This window comes from Seriola aureovittata, chromosome 12 (genome assembly GCF_021018895.1).
Source record: "Seriola aureovittata isolate HTS-2021-v1 ecotype China chromosome 12, ASM2101889v1, whole genome shotgun sequence".
Taxonomy (NCBI): Eukaryota; Metazoa; Chordata; class Actinopteri; order Carangiformes; family Carangidae; genus Seriola; species Seriola aureovittata.
This window is the reverse complement of record NC_079375.1, coordinates 21939927-21960038: the sequence shown is the minus strand read 5'-3', so window position 1 is coordinate 21960038 and position 20112 is coordinate 21939927. Positions and strand designations below refer to the sequence as shown.

The 20112-nt window shown below is 40.0% G+C and overlaps 1 protein-coding gene across 1 annotated transcript in view; it reads left to right on the top strand.

The window, feature by feature from the left end:
• The window catches only part of LOC130179280 (sodium channel protein type 4 subunit alpha B-like), a 42848-nt gene extending 26854 nt beyond the window's left edge, over window positions 1–15994 (top strand). Inside the window, exons 17-27 of the mRNA XM_056392174.1 lie at window positions 886–1296; window positions 5531–5648; window positions 5743–5897; window positions 6382–6555; window positions 8459–8581; window positions 9584–9856; window positions 9955–10008; window positions 10086–10223; window positions 10373–10477; window positions 10589–10859; window positions 11865–15994. Coding sequence (XP_056248149.1) covers window positions 886–1296; window positions 5531–5648; window positions 5743–5897; window positions 6382–6555; window positions 8459–8581; window positions 9584–9856; window positions 9955–10008; window positions 10086–10223; window positions 10373–10477; window positions 10589–10859; window positions 11865–13096 — 3054 coding nt within the window. The 3' untranslated portion in view covers window positions 13097–15994. The remainder of the gene's footprint in view (window positions 1–885; window positions 1297–5530; window positions 5649–5742; window positions 5898–6381; window positions 6556–8458; window positions 8582–9583; window positions 9857–9954; window positions 10009–10085; window positions 10224–10372; window positions 10478–10588; window positions 10860–11864) is intronic.
• The last annotated feature ends 4118 nt before the right edge of the window (window positions 15995–20112 follow it).

The window sequence follows — 20112 nt, the reverse complement described above, 5'->3', positions numbered from 1 at the left end:
ATGCCTTGGCAGGAGAAACAGAATAAGTAAAGAGACAGTGAACTCAGTGAACAGTTATTCCACCTCCGACACCTCTGCATCATCTGTAGCCTGGTGGTTTCACACCAGTTCACACCTTTCTGACTCTCTAAATACACAACACAGCTTTAAATACTCTCTCAAAGGATTTAACTCTGCTTTTTCAACAGCAATGACCTAAAGAGCACACAGCAGTTTGTCTTGTTTTTACACCTGCTGGGTACAGACACTTTCAGTGACTCTATTGCCTTGTTAGGGCAAAGGCCAGATCACAACAGTGCTCCTTATGCAGTTTAATGGATAGAAACCTCCTCTGCACATGAATCGTGGGAAAGCTGTTTATCTAAGGGATTATCCAGGATGCTTAGGGGCGAGGAGGTCGGAGGGCATTCATCACTAATCATCTGCTCATGCTCCCCATCTCTGACTGGCTCAGTGGCTAAAGATGATCCTTACCAACTGTGCACATCACACATGCACACAGGCAGTGCGCACACACAGACCACACATACATGCAGTGCAGAGATGCGCATGATGCTGCTGCTCTCTAACCGAGTAGACAGATTACTTGGGAGTTGGATGCTTGGAGCCTTGAGTTCAGTGTAGCTGAAAGCAGCCGAAGCCATATGTGTCTGAGCATATCTGGGTAGGATATCCGCTCGAGTTTACAATGCAGGATTTGCCAGTGTTGACAAAATATGTGGGATATCATGTTGTGCATTAGGTGCACTTATCCTTCAGCTTACAGGCTAAAGAAATGTACGCACAAAGTTAACAAAGCATTTCATGCAAGTTTCAGGTGAAATAACATTAATGATCTGATGATTTCTCCAAATCAAATGTAACATAACATCTGTCCGTCAACAGGTGCTGAATCTCTTTCTGGCCCTGCTGCTCAGCTCCTTCAGCTCCGACAACCTCTCCGCTCCAGATGAAGACGGGGATTTGAATAACATCCAGATCGCCATCGCCCGTATCAATTCCGGTGGTTCGTGGCTCGCCACGCACGTCAGCGACTTCTACAACCACAGCGTGAAGCGTCGGAAGCAGAAGGCCAAAGAGGCCAGTCAGGCCATCAAGCTGGTTAGCAATCACGTGGAAAGCAATGGGGGAGTTTTCGGATGCTATGGAGAGAAATACGTCATCCCAGAGGAGGACAGCTACATGACCAACCCAAACCTGACTGTCATTGTTCCCATCGCACCCGGAGAGTCGGATGTGGAGTTTCTGGAAGAGGAGGAGATTTCAGAGTCGTCAGAGGATGAAGACAACAAGCCGGTGAGTTTGTCATATCCAGAAACAAGTGTAAACACAAGACTGAAGCTTAATGTTTTACTGCTCTGTACACTCACGGCCTTTAGAGCTTATCCACCAACACCAGATCACATGCTGCTTTCTTCACTGATGTCATAACTGGTGTTTTTGCCTTTGACCACTGCAAGACCCAAATTTGGATGTCCCCTTTGTGTTTGAGGCAGAGACTCAAAATTAAAGGCACTACTGTATCTGTAACATTCAGAGCACCCTTGTCATTAAGTGAAATGCAGTCCTGGGCATTGGCCAATACAGTGACGTGACATACACAAGACTGGACATGATTGATAGGTCTTGTTTCAGAGTCTACTCCCCCCACAGGTAATGGTTCCCTCCCATTAGAAATGTGTTTCCTGCAGCCAGTATATAGTTTTACTGTATTTGACACTATAGACAACATTTGAGTGAAACGAAGCGTGGAGATGGGAGTTGCTATGCCAGACTATAGTTTGACTAATGTTATGTTATAAGATCCCTCCATGAATTCAATGCCTCACCGGTTCTGACCCTAGTTTTTCCCTGACGTCGGTCACATCCCGTTTGGCTTCACTAGATGACTGATGACTTCTTTGTGCGTATGTGGTTTTTGTGTTGTTCTGGGAGGCAGTTGTTTGTTGACATTAGACTTAATTTTAGCTAGTGTTGTGCACTGTTGCCAAAAAAGGCATTAAGGCAAGGCACTCGGGAGAGAGAATAAACACCAGATCCTCATTTTGTGGAAAATTCATCTGAGTCTTTTTACAGTGAAATCAGTCCACGGGCTGTTATTGAACTGAGGCCGTGGAGAAGGTCAATATTTTTACTTCCTGCCTTCTGCCAGAAAAATGATATCAAATAACTAAAAGTATATTTTAGCAAAGGTAAACGTAGCTGCTGACTACAACATCTCTCCATTCGTTAGAAATGTGATACTAAAAAAGTAACGGCTAACGAGATATTGACTAATAATTTTTGTGTCTGGAATTTCCAAATAATTTCCCAGGAAGGTTCCTGAAAATAAATGTGTAATTTGGTGCAAATCATGAGGGAAATAGGCTTTTTATTGAAGAAACAGCTCCACTGAAAACCAAGTAAATATTCACCTGTTGTTAATTTATTATTGGAAAGTTTGTTCTACATAAACTGCATGTTGCATATGGACTGACTCGCTAGGTTACGCTATCAGTTATCAATTATTTAATAATTAGTTCATCAATTAGAATTAGTTTATTAAATGTGTACTAAACAAACCAAACACATTTTCCCAATTAGTACAACTTCTACGAAATGATGAAATAATAATTAGAAAACTGACGGTTACATGATGTGTTGTTACCGACACAAGTGGCAGGTTGTTTATGTTCTAGAAAGTTTTCTCAAAAGATTCATCAGTTCAGCTCCGTGTTTGTTTTGGCTCCGTTTTTTTTTAAGTGAAATAACATCCGTCAAGAATGTGATCAGTGTCCAGGCCTCCAGCTGTGATTTCTTGCTGTTCGTGTCACTGAGGAGTGAAGCATGGCGAGAGGTGGAGATGATGGGTCATGGGTGTAGTAGAGGTGGGTGGAGGGCGGGCTGCGAAGTGAACACGGATGTGGAGGCTTTCCGGACACGTAAGCTGTTAATCTGTCAAGCAGACAAGGTGAACTCTGATGGAGACGAGCGCCCTGGTGGGACAAATATAACTTGTAAATCCAGATGTTTTATTTCAGTTTGAGTTATTAATAGTTAATGTAACATCATGCAGAACATCTGGCAAAGTTTTCTCAGAAAGCCGAGTTGTGTGACAAAAGGATGACCTTAAAAAAAGACATTTCCAATTATACAATCTAGCCAAATGGTAAAGAGCATATTTTTGTTGCCTGGAAAAGACGATGCAGGGACAGTTACACAAACTGAATAACCACACTTAACTACTTCAGCCATTTTGACATTATTATCATGTTGTTGTGCTGATAAAATATTATCAGCCACAGTCAGGTGCTGCTGTGTTTACTCAGCCCCTCTCTGTGAACCCTTGTCTCAACTAGACAAACATGTAGGTCAAAGTTTTTCACACGGGTGTTGACAATAAAACTAATAATGATGGTTGAACTCCATTTAGCCGCTTCAGTGTCAGGGTGCTGGTGTTGTGCACTGTCATGACTTTTACTGCTGTGACAAAATGTTTGCTGTGAAAAAGGCCTGAAGACCAATATTAAATGGCCCTGAACCCCCCCCCACGCAGGTGTTTGCAATTATTCTATTTGACTGGTGCTTCCTGGTGCTTCCCCACACACTGATGAGAGGACATCCAATCAGGCAACTTAACTGCAAACACCTGTGTGGGTGGAGCATGGATGTGTGTACTGGCAGTATTATTTGTTTTATTTGTACAGCATTATTAGACTTTTAGCTTATTTAGCAAAAATTAAAGATGCAGTTTACATCACTCTCGTGTCTGTACTGTATATATGATGTTAGCTTAGCTTAGCACAAAGACTAGAAACAGAGGGAAACAGCTAGCCTGGCTCTGTCAACTATAATGAACACTTTACATCCTGTTGTTTAATCCGTACAAAAACAAGTAAAAACAACAGGTGATGGTTTGAAAGGGATTTGTATGCTGGACTGTTTCTTAGCTGAGCGCAGTAAGTCTTGCTTTTGACGTCAGGTCAGACTGATTTTTTATTTAGAGACACACTGTGGATTTTGTTACCCACCAGGCTAACAGCTTCCCTCTGTTTCCAGTCTTTGTGCTAAGCTAAGTTACAGACGTGAGAGCGATATCAAACGTCTCATCTAATTCTCAGCAAGAAAGCAACCGGACTGTGATTGACGAAGCTGTTTTGATATGAGAATATGAGTCAATAATCAATATTATAATCGCCACACCTGATGGGTGAAATGAGACCTGATTTGTTTTGATGTGCTGCCTCCAACAGTGTCTCAGGCCCAACAGCTCTCCTGTCATACAAGTGAATATACGACATTGTGTGAGTGGGACCGGGGCCGATCATTCACACCCAGCAAACACCCTGGATAAATAAAGTTTAAATAAATATTTATGATTATTTACCACTTGAGTAATATTAGGATAATTAAGTCAGTTAGTACGTATTAAGGTGCTGTTGTTGTCTTTGACCCATTTGATTGCATAACCACGTTACACTCATCAGCTGAGCAAACGTCTCTCTCCCCTTCCTCGTCCTCCCTTCCTGTCCCTCCTGTATTCCTCCACCGCTGATGTCCTGTGGGTCGGGGGGGGGGGGGGTTTGCTGAGGTGGAGGGTGCGCTGCTCCTGTCCTCTCTGGCAGGCCGACAGCAGCAGGCCAGATGTGGAGCCAGGCCCTGCAGAGCAGATTAAACTGTCACAGCTGAGCAGAGCCAGGCAGGGCCAGGCTGAGCTGAGCGGGCTGCAGTCTGGCGCTCTCTCTTCCTCTTTCCCTGCCATGCTTCACTCCACTCCGCACCACACCAGAATTAGGCATCAGGGAAAATGGAAATGAAAAAAAAAAAAAACCTCTCCTCCAGCCCTCCATCAGCTTAACTGGACATCAGCAGCTGCTCAGCAGTAAGGGAGGATACATTTTACATGCGTAGAGCTTTAAACACAAGGAAAAAAAAGCAGGATGGTAATTATAAAGGAATTGTTGTGTAGTTTACAGAGCAAAGAGCAATCAGCCTAAACATGTATTACAATCACTACATGTAGCAATTATCTCTGATCCTGCTATTATATATAATCTTGACCCGTGAAGATGCTGTCGGTGCTCGTTCTCTCCGCTCTGTCTTTAAACACTAAGATGGTTACGCTGGTTAATCTCCGGTCTACAGGTCCCGTGGATGCTCTTTAATTCTGGATTAGACTTCATACCATTTTATAGGATTGAAACAGCACCTCTGTCCCGTGAATCATGTTAAATATGTTGCTGTTACAACACACGAAAATCTCATCAAAATTGTATTAAGGCTCAGAGGAGATTGAAAGGAAAGGCAGCGCGTCTAGGTGAGCTGGCTTTGATGGGATGAGTCCACGCTGGATACGACAGAGGCAAATGCTGCTGCGCTGCTCTGTTCGGGTTGAAACTTATACGCACACTCGACCTGTCGGCCACGCCCCAATCAGTGATGTCACAGCAGGTGTTTAGCAATTTGCATGTTACTTTATGGAGCAATCGGTCCCGGTAGATAATGGATCCACAATGAAACTGGTTGATAACAGTGAGATGTGTCACTGCAGGAGGAGGTCAGCCTGTCGGAGGGCAGCACAGTGGACCTGAGGAGACCCGGGGACGAGATAGACGACCTGTCAGAGCTGGCCGAGGAGAGTATGGAGCCAGACGAGTGTTTCCCAGACTGTGAGTATAAAATCTCATTTATTAACATGCTTAGGTTGTCATAGGTTGTTCCTTCGTGTGACGTAATCTGTGCTGGTTTGTTTTCACCTCTCAGTGTGCATGAGGTACTGTCAGTGCTGTGACATCGACACCAGCCGTGGTCTGGGTCAGGCCTGGTGGCGGCTGAGGAAGACCTGCTACCAGATCGTGGAGCATAGCTGGTTTGAGACCTTCATCATCTTCATGATCCTGCTCAGCAGCGGAGCTCTGGTAAGGCTGCTAGGTGCCATTAGAGGAATAAGATAATCAAGAACTTTACTCATTTAAAGCACTGTTTTAAACTTTTAAACTCAGTCCTGGTTGATCAAGCAACACCAATGGTTCCAGGTGTTAGCAGCAGGTGCAGTTTTATACTGCAGGTAGCAGAGCTGTGAGGGCGGGAAACACTCACTGAGCAGCTACTTTGACAGAACAGAGCAACCGGTGAATGTGTTTCCAGTTCGATCAAACAAACTCCCATTATTATAACAAAGAAGTCAGTCAGCAATCAGCCCTTTTCCATCATGTTCTGAGCAATCGCAGCAATAGGAAATGCTGAGAATATTTTATATCTAAAATAACTGACTTCTGAATTATCATTTCATCCTCTGATTCCATAAAAGCAGAACCCAGAACTTTCCAGACTTTTAATGATCTGCGGCGGTGAGGTGATGAAGTTGTGTTTTCTCACGCTGCTGTTCCTGCACCGCTGCAGGCATTCGAGGACATCTACATTGAGAAGAGAAAAGTGGTTAAGGTGGTGTTGGAGTACGCCGACAAAGTGTTCTCCTACATCTTCGTGCTGGAGATGTTCCTCAAGTGGATCGCGTACGGCTTCAAGAAGTATTTCACCAACTACTGGTGCTGGCTCGACTTTCTTATCGTGGACGTAAGTGAACACTTTTCTGTACGACTTATGTTTTTATATGTGCCACATGAAAGGGGAAATAAATCACATGTTGAGAATTCAGGTTGAACTGTAACGACTCTCATTGTAGCTGAATGTAGCTTTTCATGTTTGTGGGATTTTACAGCTTGGTAAGTGTCATATTACTTACAGGAAAGCACTTGACAGTTAATTTATACGTAACAATAAACTGGCCACTTTCTTGATTGATTTTGTACCAGACCCACCGAACTCTACGCTCCTGAAACACACACATTGCTAAATCGCACCAAGAAACCGTTTGTTAAATTGTACAGTTTTACATTTGCTTTAATGCTCCAAATTAAAAGAGCTCCGGGGAGCAGAGTCACGTTACACTTTGTGAGCATGTCTACGTGTTTGGGTAAAATGGATGTGGCTCTGTAGTGTGTAGACATCCGAAGTGCCCGAGGCGTGCAGCCCGAGGCCTGACCTTTCCTCTGATCTCACCTGCTGTTACACAGATTGCCACAGATCGCTCTATTGTTAGGGTAAGTTGTAGTTAGCAGGTCCCAGGTGAGTATGGGCTGGAAGGGGATTTGGAAACTTGCATCTGCATCACAAATGCGTCTGTGTCTCTTCACTCGTAAGTGCTTTCTGTTGCGATATCAAAAGCCACCGTCCTGTTTCCAAACAAAAACATTTTCTTGTGAAATTAGATCAATTTTTACTCTATTTTATTTTTATTTATTTATTTATTTTTTTATTTTTTTGAATCATTTACTTCAGGACCTTGGCTTTTATATCAAAAAAAAAATACAGTGCCATGTACTCTGAGGTTTATCTACAGAAGATCTGGTGTAGTCGATATTAAACCTATAAAAACATGACAGTCTTATTTGCAATTTAGAAATGCACTGGTTGAATTCATGTCTTTACTGTTGTGTCTAATTCATGCACTGAGTGTTATTTGTTATGTGTTGTTAAAAAAAAAAAAAAAAAATACCAGTCTTATTGCAACTACCTGCAGTACCTTTCCTTTCTCTCTATGAAAAGTACCACCTACTTTCTTTTATTGTGTTTTTGTATTTTTCTGTCTGTACTCTTGTGGAGCCAAAGACTTCTCTAGTCCTTATAATTAATTTTGAGTATCTTCTTTAGATATATTGGACAAACACATCTGTAAATAGACTTTTATAAAGAAGACCATTGGGACCTTATTAGCCCAAATTGTTTTTAATGAACTTATTGGATCAATTGGATGCAAATTGGGAAACAAATTTGGCAAAGACAGATATAAATTCTTTATAAAACTCACTCTATTTGATATATATACATATTTTATATGCATATATAGCTGAGTATGCATGTATGGAAACTATTTGTCCATATGTGCATACTTGTCTGTGTTTTGTCATCATCAATCATGACATGGATTTCTTGTTTCTTTCATTTATATCACACCATTCTCATTCATCCAAGGGTCATTCGACAGCGGAATACCATTTTGTTTTGTCTGTTTTGGATGTAGAATAGAGTGGAAATCTAAATTTGCTAAAAGACAATACAACAACAAACACAAATCTAAACCTCAAATATTAAATAATTGTGTTCCTAACTGTGGAATGTCCCAAAATACACTAAAACTCTCTAAAAGTATGGCTCGTTAGATGTCTTTATGACCTTTTATTTAGCTTTTTCTTTAAATATGTTAATAAATATTTGCAGTTCCTTGACTAATGTGTGGAAAAGACCATTTATGTTATATTGCTTTATTCAGTACTTTTCGTTTTGGACTTCCTTTTGTACAACAAAAAAATATTGCTACTTTCCCCACAAAGGTTTAAACATGAACATTGATTAACATTTACATTTGAATTTATTTTACGATTCTCACAGTCCGAATGCCCCTCTGTTCTCCATCCAGGTGTCCTTGATAAGCCTGGTGGCAAACTCACTGGGATATTCCGACTTCGCTGCCATCAAGTCCCTGCGGACGCTCCGGGCTTTGCGACCTCTCAGAGCTCTGTCCAGGTTCGAGGGCATGCGGGTGAGAAATGAGATTTCCTTTCTTCTCTGACGTCACTCGTCCTCCAACACTGTTCCTGGGATGATCACCCAGTTATGAAAATATTCCCATTAAATTTGTCGAACCAAGGATGTGGGTTCTCTGCCTGAGTGGTACCGTCGGCTGGTTGGTCAACGATTGGATTTGACATTTGGTACAAATATCTGTGCTGATGCACCAGCAGGTCAGAATAATGATAACATGTTTACATTCGCTGGATGGATTGGCACTGAAATGTGCACAGACATGCATCCTTACCAGACCATCCATCGTACTGACTTTGGTGATTTTTCCCTCAGTGCCACCACGATGTTGATATTTGTGTTTCTGAGTGAAACATCTCAACAACTATGGGATGGATTATCAAGAAATTTTGTTCAGACATTTCTGCTCCCCCTCAGGATGAATTGTTATCATCTTCGGTGCTTATTTTTCTTCTAGCGCCGTCATCAAGTCAGATTTTATTTTTGTCCAGTAACTTAGTTTACAGGCTTCACCAAAAACCTGCAAAACTAATCACATTCCCATCGGCCTCGGCTATACTTTGTGTTTTGTGCTAATTAGCAAATGTTAGCATGCTAACATGCTAAACATTACACCTGCTGAACATCGGCATGTTAGCATTGTCACTGTGAGCATGTAAACACACTGACTTTAGCATTTAGCTGACACGGAACAGGCAGGTTTCTACCTGACTGGACTCACCCTTCAGATGAAGGTGATTTGGATTATTTCTTTAGGAAGTTTGAGACAGTCACAAGTCAACTTGAAGTCAACGCAAAGCTGCGTTCATGCTTAAATCAGAGTGAATCAGTTTTCTTATTGGCTTTGAGGTAAAACTGTGAAACTATGCTTTCATTCAGTGAAGTGTCAGATAATGAGCTAATGAACTGAATTGCCATGAATCACTAAAGGAATTAGAAATATAATGTGAGTGACTCATTACTGCGAGACTGAGCTGTTTTCCTGTTTGTTGCCCATCAGGTGGTCGTGAACGCTCTTATCGGAGCGATCCCCTCCATCATGAACGTGCTGCTCGTGTGTCTCATCTTCTGGCTCATCTTCAGCATCATGGGAGTCAACCTGTTCGCCGGCAAGTTCGGAAAGTGCGTGAACAGAACGGGTTTCATCCACAGCGTCACCGTAGTCAACAACAAGTCGGACTGCCTCGGCATGAACGACACCCAGTTCTACTGGACAAAAGTCAAGGTCAACTTCGACAACGTGGGACTCGGGTACCTTTCCCTGCTGCAAGTGGTGGGTTTCCTTTTGCAGTTTGTAATGTTGCTTTTCAAAAGATAAAGTCAGTGGTTGACAAACAGTACCAAACAGTAATATGTAATGTTGTATTACAGGCTACGTTTAAAGGATGGATGGAGATAATGCATGCAGCTGTTGATTCAAGAGGAGTAAGTATCTGTCTCACAGCTCACAGCGAGTCATCAACATGTCAGAGTACGTACTTACAAATCTGTTTGTTTTTCAGGTGGAGGAACAGCCCATCAGAGAAATCAACCTCTACATGTACCTTTACTTTGTCGTCTTCATCATATTCGGCTCCTTCTTCACCCTCAATCTCTTCATCGGCGTCATTATCGACAACTTCAATCAGCAGAAAAGAAAGATGAGTATTAACGAGGCAGATGTTGGCCCTGGATCACATTCATGACATTTTTGTATCCTGTAAAACAAAATGACTCAGATCTGAATAGATTACTTTAAATTACTTTAATTCTCTTCTGTAAAGGTAATGTTTAGTGTTTTGGTCTATACTTAGGTGGACAGGATATCTTCATGACTGAAGAACAGAAGAAGTACTACAACGCAATGAAGAAGTTAGGATCTAAAAAGCCACAGAAGCCCATACCGAGACCTGCGGTAGAATAATATGTTTTTTTCCTTCTTCATGTTGTGTTAACAAGCTCTGATCCTGCATATGGACCTGTCTGCTCATGTTGACAGAACCGCCCTTTGTTTTCCCAATCCTAGAACGTGCTCCAAGCCTTCTTCTTCGATCTCGTGTCCAAGCAAGCCTTTGACATCATGATCATGATGCTCATCATCGTCAACATGGTGACCATGATGGTGGAGACAGATGAGCAGTCGGAGCGCATGGAGTCCGTCCTCAACAAGATCAACATGGTCTTCATCGTGGTCTTCACCACCGAATGCCTGATCAAGCTCTTCGCCCTCCGGTGTTATTTCTTCACAGTTGCATGGAACATCTTTGATTTTGTGGTGATAGTTCTGTCTATTGTGGGTAGGTAGAGACACACTGCAACAAAGAGATAACCCAGTAACCTTTAGCTCTGTCAAGGGAGTTGTAGTTTTCAGTATTATTGGTTTATTGTTTTTTATTTGTGCTGTTTTCTCTATTTTCTTTTATTCAAATCACACACGTTCATCAAAGATAAACTTCTGTCTCCTGTTGTACAAATTATAATGTGAATGAAAGTTTTAGCTGCATCAGCTGATATTTTTTTTCCTTACAACATTAGCCGCGTTTCCATTGTAGTTTTGGCCAAACTAGAAACAATTAATTGTGTTTCCATTAAGTGATGAGATGCGAGATGCGCATCTTCAGCCAGTAATAGCCGTCGTAGTGTTGAGTCGAAGGCGACGAGGACATCTGGTGCACGTAATGACTGAAAGGCAGATCCCTCATATCTCATGTCATGTGACTGAAATGTGGATTTCACTTTTGCATAAATTTTGCTTTATTGCACATCTGAGCGTATAATTTTTTTAGCGACATTTTTCCATTACTCATTTTTTAGTTTGAGATTTCAAGCTGCTCATTAAGTAGGTTAATGGAAACGCAGCTACTGTCATATTATCACCTGATAAAGTTGTTATGGCGACCAGTTAGCCAACAGATGCCTATTTACACATACACACCTAATCAGTTGTGGTGCGATATTCATTCTGTTTTTAGCTCTGCTTTGGTTTCCATCGACCCCTGAGGGAAATATGTGTCTTAATTATGTTCAGCATCTTTAATTAAAGCTAGCGCTAACTTTGTTGGTCTGAGGTTTAGCGCTGGACAGGAAGCACACGGTTGGTTCATCTGAGCTTTTTCACTGAAATCTGCTTCATGTTTGGCCACAAACAAAGTTGATGACAGATTTAAAAAAATGTAATTTGATCCATTGTTATTATAAACAATTTAATTAGTGCATTAGTGCATTAGTTTTAATTATATTTAAGTGCATCGCTGTGAAATGAGACAAACCCGTTCTTGTCTTGTTTTTCTTTCTCTCTCCAGGGATCGTTCTTGCAGACATCATTGAGAAGTACTTTGTATCTCCGACCCTGTTTCGAGTCATCAGACTGGCGAGGATAGGACGTGTACTTCGACTTATACGTGCAGCCAAAGGAATAAGAACTTTACTGTTTGCCTTAATGATGTCCATGCCAGCACTGTTCAACATTGGCCTCCTGCTTTTCCTCGTCATGTTCATCTATGCTATCTTCGGAATGGCGAACTTTGCCTACGTGAAAAAACAAGATGGGATTGACGACATGTTTAACTTTGAGACCTTTGGAAACAGTATTATCTGCCTTTTTCAGATCAGCACCTCTGCAGGCTGGGACAACCTCCTGAGTCCGATAATGTCCAGCTCTCCAGACGAGTGTGACGCTCACTTTGTCAACACCGGCACCAACACCCGGGGAAACTGTGGCAGCCCGTCGGTGGGCATAGCTTTCTTTGTCAGTTACATTATCATTTCTTTCCTCATTGTGGTTAATATGTATATAGCTATCATTCTGGAGAACTTCAGTGTCGCCACGGAGGAAAGTACGGAGCCGCTGAGCGAGGATGACTTTGAGATGTTTTATGAGGTTTGGGAGAAGTTTGATTCTGAGGCCACGCAGTTCATTGAGTTTTCCATGCTGTCGAGCTTTGCTGACACCTTGTCCGAGCCGCTACGCATCGCCAAGCCCAACATGATCAATCTGATCGCCATGGACCTTCCCATGGTCAGTGGGGATAGGATCCACTGCCTGGACATCCTGTTTGCCTTCACGAAGCGTGTCCTAGGAGAGTCGGGTGACATGGACGCCCTCAAGCAGCAAATGGAGGAGAAGTTCATGATGACAAACCCTTCCAAGGTTTCCCACGAGCCCATCACCTCCACACTGCGCCGCAAGCTGGAGGAGGTGTCGGCGATCATCATCCAGAGGTGTTATAGGAGGCATCTGGTGCGCCGGCAGATGAAACAGGCGTCCTACCTCTACAGACAAATAAACTACGAGACCGTGGTGGACGTGGAGAATGCCCCGGAAACAGAGGGGCTGATAGCGTCTATGATACAGCACTATGGGCCCGCGGGGGTGGAGATTGTACAGACCACGGAGGACACTCTGATGTCCTCACCACCATCTTATGACAGTGTGACCAGGGCAGTCGGCGACCTCTCTGAGGTGGTCAGATCAATATCCAGAGACTCTGAACTCGGGGAGCCTGGTGAAAACTACGAGGAGACTTTTCTTTGAGACTCAGACGTGAGGAGAGTGGTTGTGTGGTTTTTGTCCGTTTTGTTTACAGCAGAGAATATAGCTCAAAAATAACTCATGGTCAAAGAGAAGAACCTTTTTATATGTTAGCAGATGCAGAGGAAATATGCAATATTTTTAAGTAGCTCACAGCCTCTGTGTAAACTGAACAACCCAGGAGTCAGTTTCGTCACCGTCACCACCTCCGTCAGAGGAGGAGGGATTTGATACCAGAGAAAAAGAAACTGATTCACCCTATTTTTATTGTCTACCTATACAAAACATTAAAGACACATGAGCTAACATGTGTTACCTGCGTTCAGTCGTAACACCACATGAAAACATACATCAACTTTACTGTAGGAAAGCTTTGTGAATATTAAATTCTTATTTTTAATTCATTAGGTAAATTATTCAACTCGTTTTTCAATTAAATTTGTATCTAGAGCAAAATATCTTACCTCAAGGCTGAAGACATGAGAGACACTGAAGGGACAAATATAACCTGAGACACCAAAAGAAAAGGGCAGTAAGTGATTAAAAATGCTTCTAAAAGAATTGTTTAAAAGTAAAAAACATGTAGTAAAGGTAAAGCAAATGCATTAGCTACATTTCTAAAACAGCATTTGGACGGATTAAGAGTTTGGGATTACTCACCCTCGTGACAGAAATAAATATTTGTAAAAAAACAAACAAACAAACAAACAAAAAAAGAAGATATATATATATATATATATATATATATATACGTATATATTTTTGTGAGAAGATTTTCTGTAGGTTTTTCCACATTTTCTACAAATATAAATTCTGATTCTGCCCAGATGTTTTGATAATGATAAAGATCCCACTCTACAAGGGCTCAGAGGTTCCAGCTGTGTGGCGGCCTGGTTCACCAGCGTCCTGCAGCCTCGCAGCTCATAAACACTGGCAGGGCTAAAAGCAGATTGAGAATATGAGCAATATGCAATTCCTACCAAATAATTCCCAGTAAGCTTCTATACTGTAGCTAGCAGGCTGTATTGCCAACTAATGTTGACCCGAGAAATGAATTTGCATTCATGACTGTAGCTGCTATAAAGTTGTTATTCAGGTGTTACTAATATGATTTTAACCGATACTAATATAAATATATACATGACTATATATTGCACATAAAATGTTCCAATTAAAAGTAAAAGCGTGTAACAAATTGTAAGACAACATTATGCATTGATAATAATTTCTAATGTTTTTTGTTCTTTTTTAATTTATGACTGGTGTGAACAATTAAATTATTCAAATGCTCCCTTTTCATATGCACTTTGATTGAATGAAGGTGATTTATACTGTACACGATGACAGAGACATGGTCCCCGGATAAAACAATAATTATTGAATTAATTCATTTCATGACACAGAAACATGGAAAAAAAGAATAATTCCCTCTTTTGTTATAGATATCTTAATATATCTTTATATCAGTACACATATATATCTTAATATACAGAAATATACTATGTTTCTTCATTGAAAAAGTACAATTTGCAATTATTTGGTCAAACACAGCACACGTTTTTTGCGCTGTGTTGATTACAAAGACGGGTTATGTGTACTAATAATCCCTGAATTATGTGCCTGATTTTGATTGTCGTCCGCACACTTCTCTGAATCTCTTTAGACCATTTAATTTGATCTGATGGATGTGGATTGGAAAAGCATGAATGCACTGAAAGCTCATTTTGTAATTAACTGTGTAAAGAGCTTTGAGGCTGTGTAATGTATGTATGTAAAGATCATTTTTATCTGTTTTTTTTAATGTATTTATATTGAACGACCATTTCAGTGACTCTCATGATGGCCATAACACAATATGATCAAATTATATAAATTTACTGTGTTCATTTTTATATAAAAGACTTTCCTTGAGAAGCTGATTGTCTGTATTGCATTTAGGTTGATCATTTCACAAACTGTTTTATTAAACGGTAATAAAACTTCCTTCCATATTTGTGGGTTTTCCAGCTCTCAGCACAAATTCAAATAGTAGATTCATGTTTGGATTATTCTGAAAAATAGACTTTATAATCTGTAACACATTGCTACCACTTATTTGTGTGTTTTACATTTATAAATATTGTTGTGAACGTACTACACGGTGCTTAAGGCAAATTCCACAACTGTGCAGTGTCTCTCCATTTTCACATGAGGGACCAGTTAGCTGATTTGACCTCATTACAAGGCAGGGCGCTGTTAAATCTCTCTCTCTGAGTCCATGTGTGTATAAAAAACAAACAAACAAACAAACAAACAGGACAGATGTGCACAAACCTCTGCATCTCCATGGCTTGTCTGTCCTTGTGAGTGTATTTCCCTTTAAAGCTTGAATTTGTTTATAATGCCTCCACAAATGCAGTACAATCACATAAAACCCCTCAACAACGTCGCCTCTGTGCTATTAATCATTGAATGATGATCAATTCTTTGAAGTATTTTACAGAGCAGGGTCACACACACACACACACACACACACACACAAACACACACACACACACACACACACAGTGATGCTGCTACATGATTAATCGCCAAAAACTCTATTGAAGTCGTGGAAAATCCATTAATAAATAGTGACCAGCCGTAAAAATATAATAAAAACCAAAGAAACGAAAGTTTGCCATTTGTGTGTATTTTCCGTCTCTACAATTTGACTTTTGCTTCTTCTAGCTGTCGGTGAGTTACATTACAAAAATGTTTGGTTATGTTTAGATTTTTTTTGTGCCGAATTCAAGTTAATAGTTGAGCACTCCCACATTTTCAGTTTGGAAAAAAATCATCAAGGGTGCCAATTTGGATTTAGCCCCAAAGAGATTTCCTCTCTCTGGTTGTCGGGGTGGTCAAATCCAACTCTGACCAGCTGGGATAGAGGGATAATCTGTGTGTAAAAAAAAATCACTTGTTTTAATTACACACTCACAGACACACAAATGCACGCACTCTCTCTCTCTCTCTCTCTCTCTCTCTCTATCACACACACACACATGCACATACAGTACACACGTGGACATACATGCATTAACAAAACTACAACACCGATGCGCACTATGCTTTGGCCATCCGTCGTCATAATAGACAGATGCTTACTTTGAATTTAATTTGGGTTTGTGCGTGAAGAGCCAGAAAAATGTGACTTGACTGAATGTGACTTGGTAATTGATCTGATTTTTAAGCGTTTGGACATGTGGTGGAGATTAAAGCTTCATCAGAGAGAGAAAACATTTTTAAAAAGATTAAAAAGGCAATATGTCTAATTGCAAAATGCAGCAGCACACAGTAAAACACAGCCATGGCAACGCAATTCATTACAAATTGTCTACATATAATGTGGATATGCTAAACTCTAATATAAGAAAAAGATATTTGATAAATTACATGTTGTATGTACGTCATCATCAGTTAAAGAGGTCAGTGGGAATGTAACTCATTTCATTTATTATGAGAGTCTGTGTTTTAAAATCAATACATTTATATTGAAGCCCCTCACTGCCAAGAAAATACATTTTTGTTATATAATATAAATGTGATTAAAAGTTTAAAAACGCTCATTTCAAAATGTTATTAATTATAATTTTGACTATTTGGTTCAAATTGTTTTCTTATAATGAACAAATTGTAGCAGTAGAAACAAGCTGTGTGAACAAATACTGACATTTTACCAATTTTTAAGCTGAAAAAATTTATAAATAATAATAATAATAATAATAATAATAATAAATAAAAATATAAAAATATCCATCTGATAGTCACAGAGCAACATTATAATTAATTTGGAGTTATGTGTCTGTCCACCTGATGAATCTAAACTCCAATATTCACTCTCCTCTTCCTCTTAGCTCTTTTTGGTCTCCATCAACTCCAGAGGGAAATATTTGGCTCTTTAGCTACTAAATATTGCAGTTAGTTAAATATGTCCAGCCAGCTCACTGCTAACTTAGTGTGTCACATAATGTACCGTGTGTTTTTAGAGCAGATTCACTGAATATTGTTGCCCACTGCAGCTGTAAATGACACAGCGCTCATACAGAAATGTAATATATGACATACAGTACATGTCCCTATAACAACAGTCATGTAGCCATATGTTTCACCTGTGAGGGGAGATATTATTATCACGTATATACATCCTCTGGATAGATGAAGATATAAGTTTATAACATATATGAAATGCCCTTAGTAAAATTTGTATTTGTACATATATTAAAAATATCCATTTGATTAATTTTTACATAGAACACATGCTCAAGTTTATGGATTCTATGTACAAATTATGTGTTAACATGTGTTAACATTATATATTCAATTTATTTATTTTATTAAATGTATTATTTTTTTATTTTAATTATTTATTTATTTATGCAAGTTTATTAAAACAACTCATGTTTAAATATCTATATGTTTGTAAATGTGTTTCCTATATTTCTCATTAATTTTAAACATGTCTAACTTTCTGGGAAACATTTTGGGGAAGTGGTTTCAGACTTTTGGACTCTACTGTACATAATAATAATATAATAATAATAATCAACACATACCGACAGGCTGTGGGATGGATATATATTTATGTAACATCTATCTTTAATGTAAGCATACATACATTAATGTATATTAGGCCAAATATATATGTCAATATATGAAATTGTTCCAAATTCCAAAGGGTTCATATAAAATTTTTACATATATATACATATAAAATGAAAATGTACATGTATTTCATATATGTAAATTCAATATATGTACATATACTACATGTGCATATGGGTGAGAGTTGTTAGTGTGAACCAAAACAATGAAGTTGGATGTAGAAAATGAAAACAGTGACCTGAAAGATGCCGTGAAGCTCTGGAGAGTTGAGCAGCAGCTACATTTGATCTATAGTTATCATAAAGTACAGACTGCAGCCGCCCTAAGTCCAAACTTTTACTAACTTAGTAAGTGTTCTTCTGATTTTAATTTAGTATCTTGAAATTCTTTCAGGAACGTCCTGTAAACTACTAAAACATCTAAGCAGTGAAAGTTACTGCCCTGTGCTGCAACTCACACAGACGAATCTGCTTGTTATGAAGCTCTGAACAGAATTAAACTTTTCATCTATATATTACATCACAATAATGTTTGTCATAATGTTTTTCAATAATTTGCCAGATACAGAGGTTTAAAAAATTCAAAACAACAAAGTGTACACTCAGCTGACATGGTTGCAAGGCTGCTGGTTGGCTGTTGCTGATGACAAAATAAAAAATCATGGCCTCACTAAAACGGTTGGGAATCAAAAAAAGAAAAGAAAAGAGGAGAATAGGAAATGGCCTTTTTTAGGTACAAGATTGTGTTTCTGTCGGTCACCATGCAGCGCAGGGATTTACTTAGTCATGGTGGCTAACGCTGTCCAGATGGTGTGATGAGGCACTATCTAATTACTTCTCCCATGGGTCCTCTCGTTCTGATAAATACTTACTGGGCCACCGCTGTTAGAAATCCTTCACTGCCACCACGAGGGGATTCAAGCATCTACAGATCAGTGCAGGTTGTTGGGACCAGATGATTCTGGCTGGTGAGTGGAGACAGAGGAGCAACAGAAAGGACAACAACGTGATGTTTATGTATAACTGGAGCACATGTGGTTGAGATTTCAGAGGCCTAATCATTTTCTTTATTAGTTTCTGTTTTCTATTTCTTTCCAAAACAGAAACATGGATTTTAAAAACAACAGATTATGTTATTAAGCCATTTCCTGTCAGTCATGCTCCCTGGCTTTGTATCCTCGCTGGACCAAGCGCCTGCCTTTTTCTTGCAGGTGGAACTCGATCCAGTTATGAAAACTAATGATTTCTGTTCCAGATTTTGTTTCTCCATCAAAGATATGTTTGTAATCTTTCTGACTGCTTTGTGTGCACACACTGATTTATGGCTGTTTCTGTATCTCACCCTGTGTTTCTCCATCAGTTGTAGAGGTGGAACCAGGAACCAAGTTTAGCTGACTCCTAAACAGCCTCAATACTACTTTGCTCATCAGGTACTTGTGCGCCTGCTGTGGAGAAATCACATTTATGACACCCATGAGGATTCTCTGTCACCCAGGTCATGGTTGGCCAAGAAAAGTTGAATCGGGGGCGACTGGACCTGGTTGTAGATACTTGAAGATGTTTCACCTCTAATCCAGGAGGCTTCTTCAGTTCTTCCACATGGTCATGTTTACAAATATGTAAATCAATTTTAGAGAGAGTTAATGAAGATTTTTTTTACTGATAGATCGAAGCAGCCATCCTCTGGGAAAACTGGGTTTGGGATGGACGTGGTTACTCTTCAGATCCTTCAGAGCGTATCCATATCAAGCGTCTCCCCGGACCTGCTCCAGGAGATTTTGTGCTGCTTGTTTATAATCCAGAATATGGACTAATGTAGGCTTTTTTATGTGGGAATCTCTGTTAAGGGAAACTGCTGATCCGAAGGTTCTGCATGAATGCTTTAGCATTTACATGGAAGAACTGAGCTTCAGTGGCACATAGAGTGGAAGGAATCGTGGAGGGGTAGGTATGATTTCTCTCTGGAGTCATCTGTTCCAAGAACGAGGCAGATGATAGACTCTGGAGAAGGGATGATGTTGTTCTAACTAGGCTGAGGCTGGGGCATTGTGGTCCAGCAAGCAATTTGAAAATCATGGGCAAACATCCAGATGGTCTCTGTCAGTGTGGGAATTTGGAAACAGCCCAATATGTTGTATTCTCATGTAACGAAGTCGGAAGTGAAAGCCAACAGTCATTAATGCAGCTGTCAAACTTTCTCTTTCAAATCTGTGTTTTTCCATCTGAAATTAATTTCCTACTTATTTATAGATCGATCTCAATTGATCTGCATTACAAAAAAACAAACAAACATGATAATCAACAAACCCCTCTCCTATGGAGGGCGGCATCACGCGTAACAGTGTACAGCCTGCCGGAAATTCATTCGAAGAAGAAGAAGAGTCCGGAAGTGGCGTT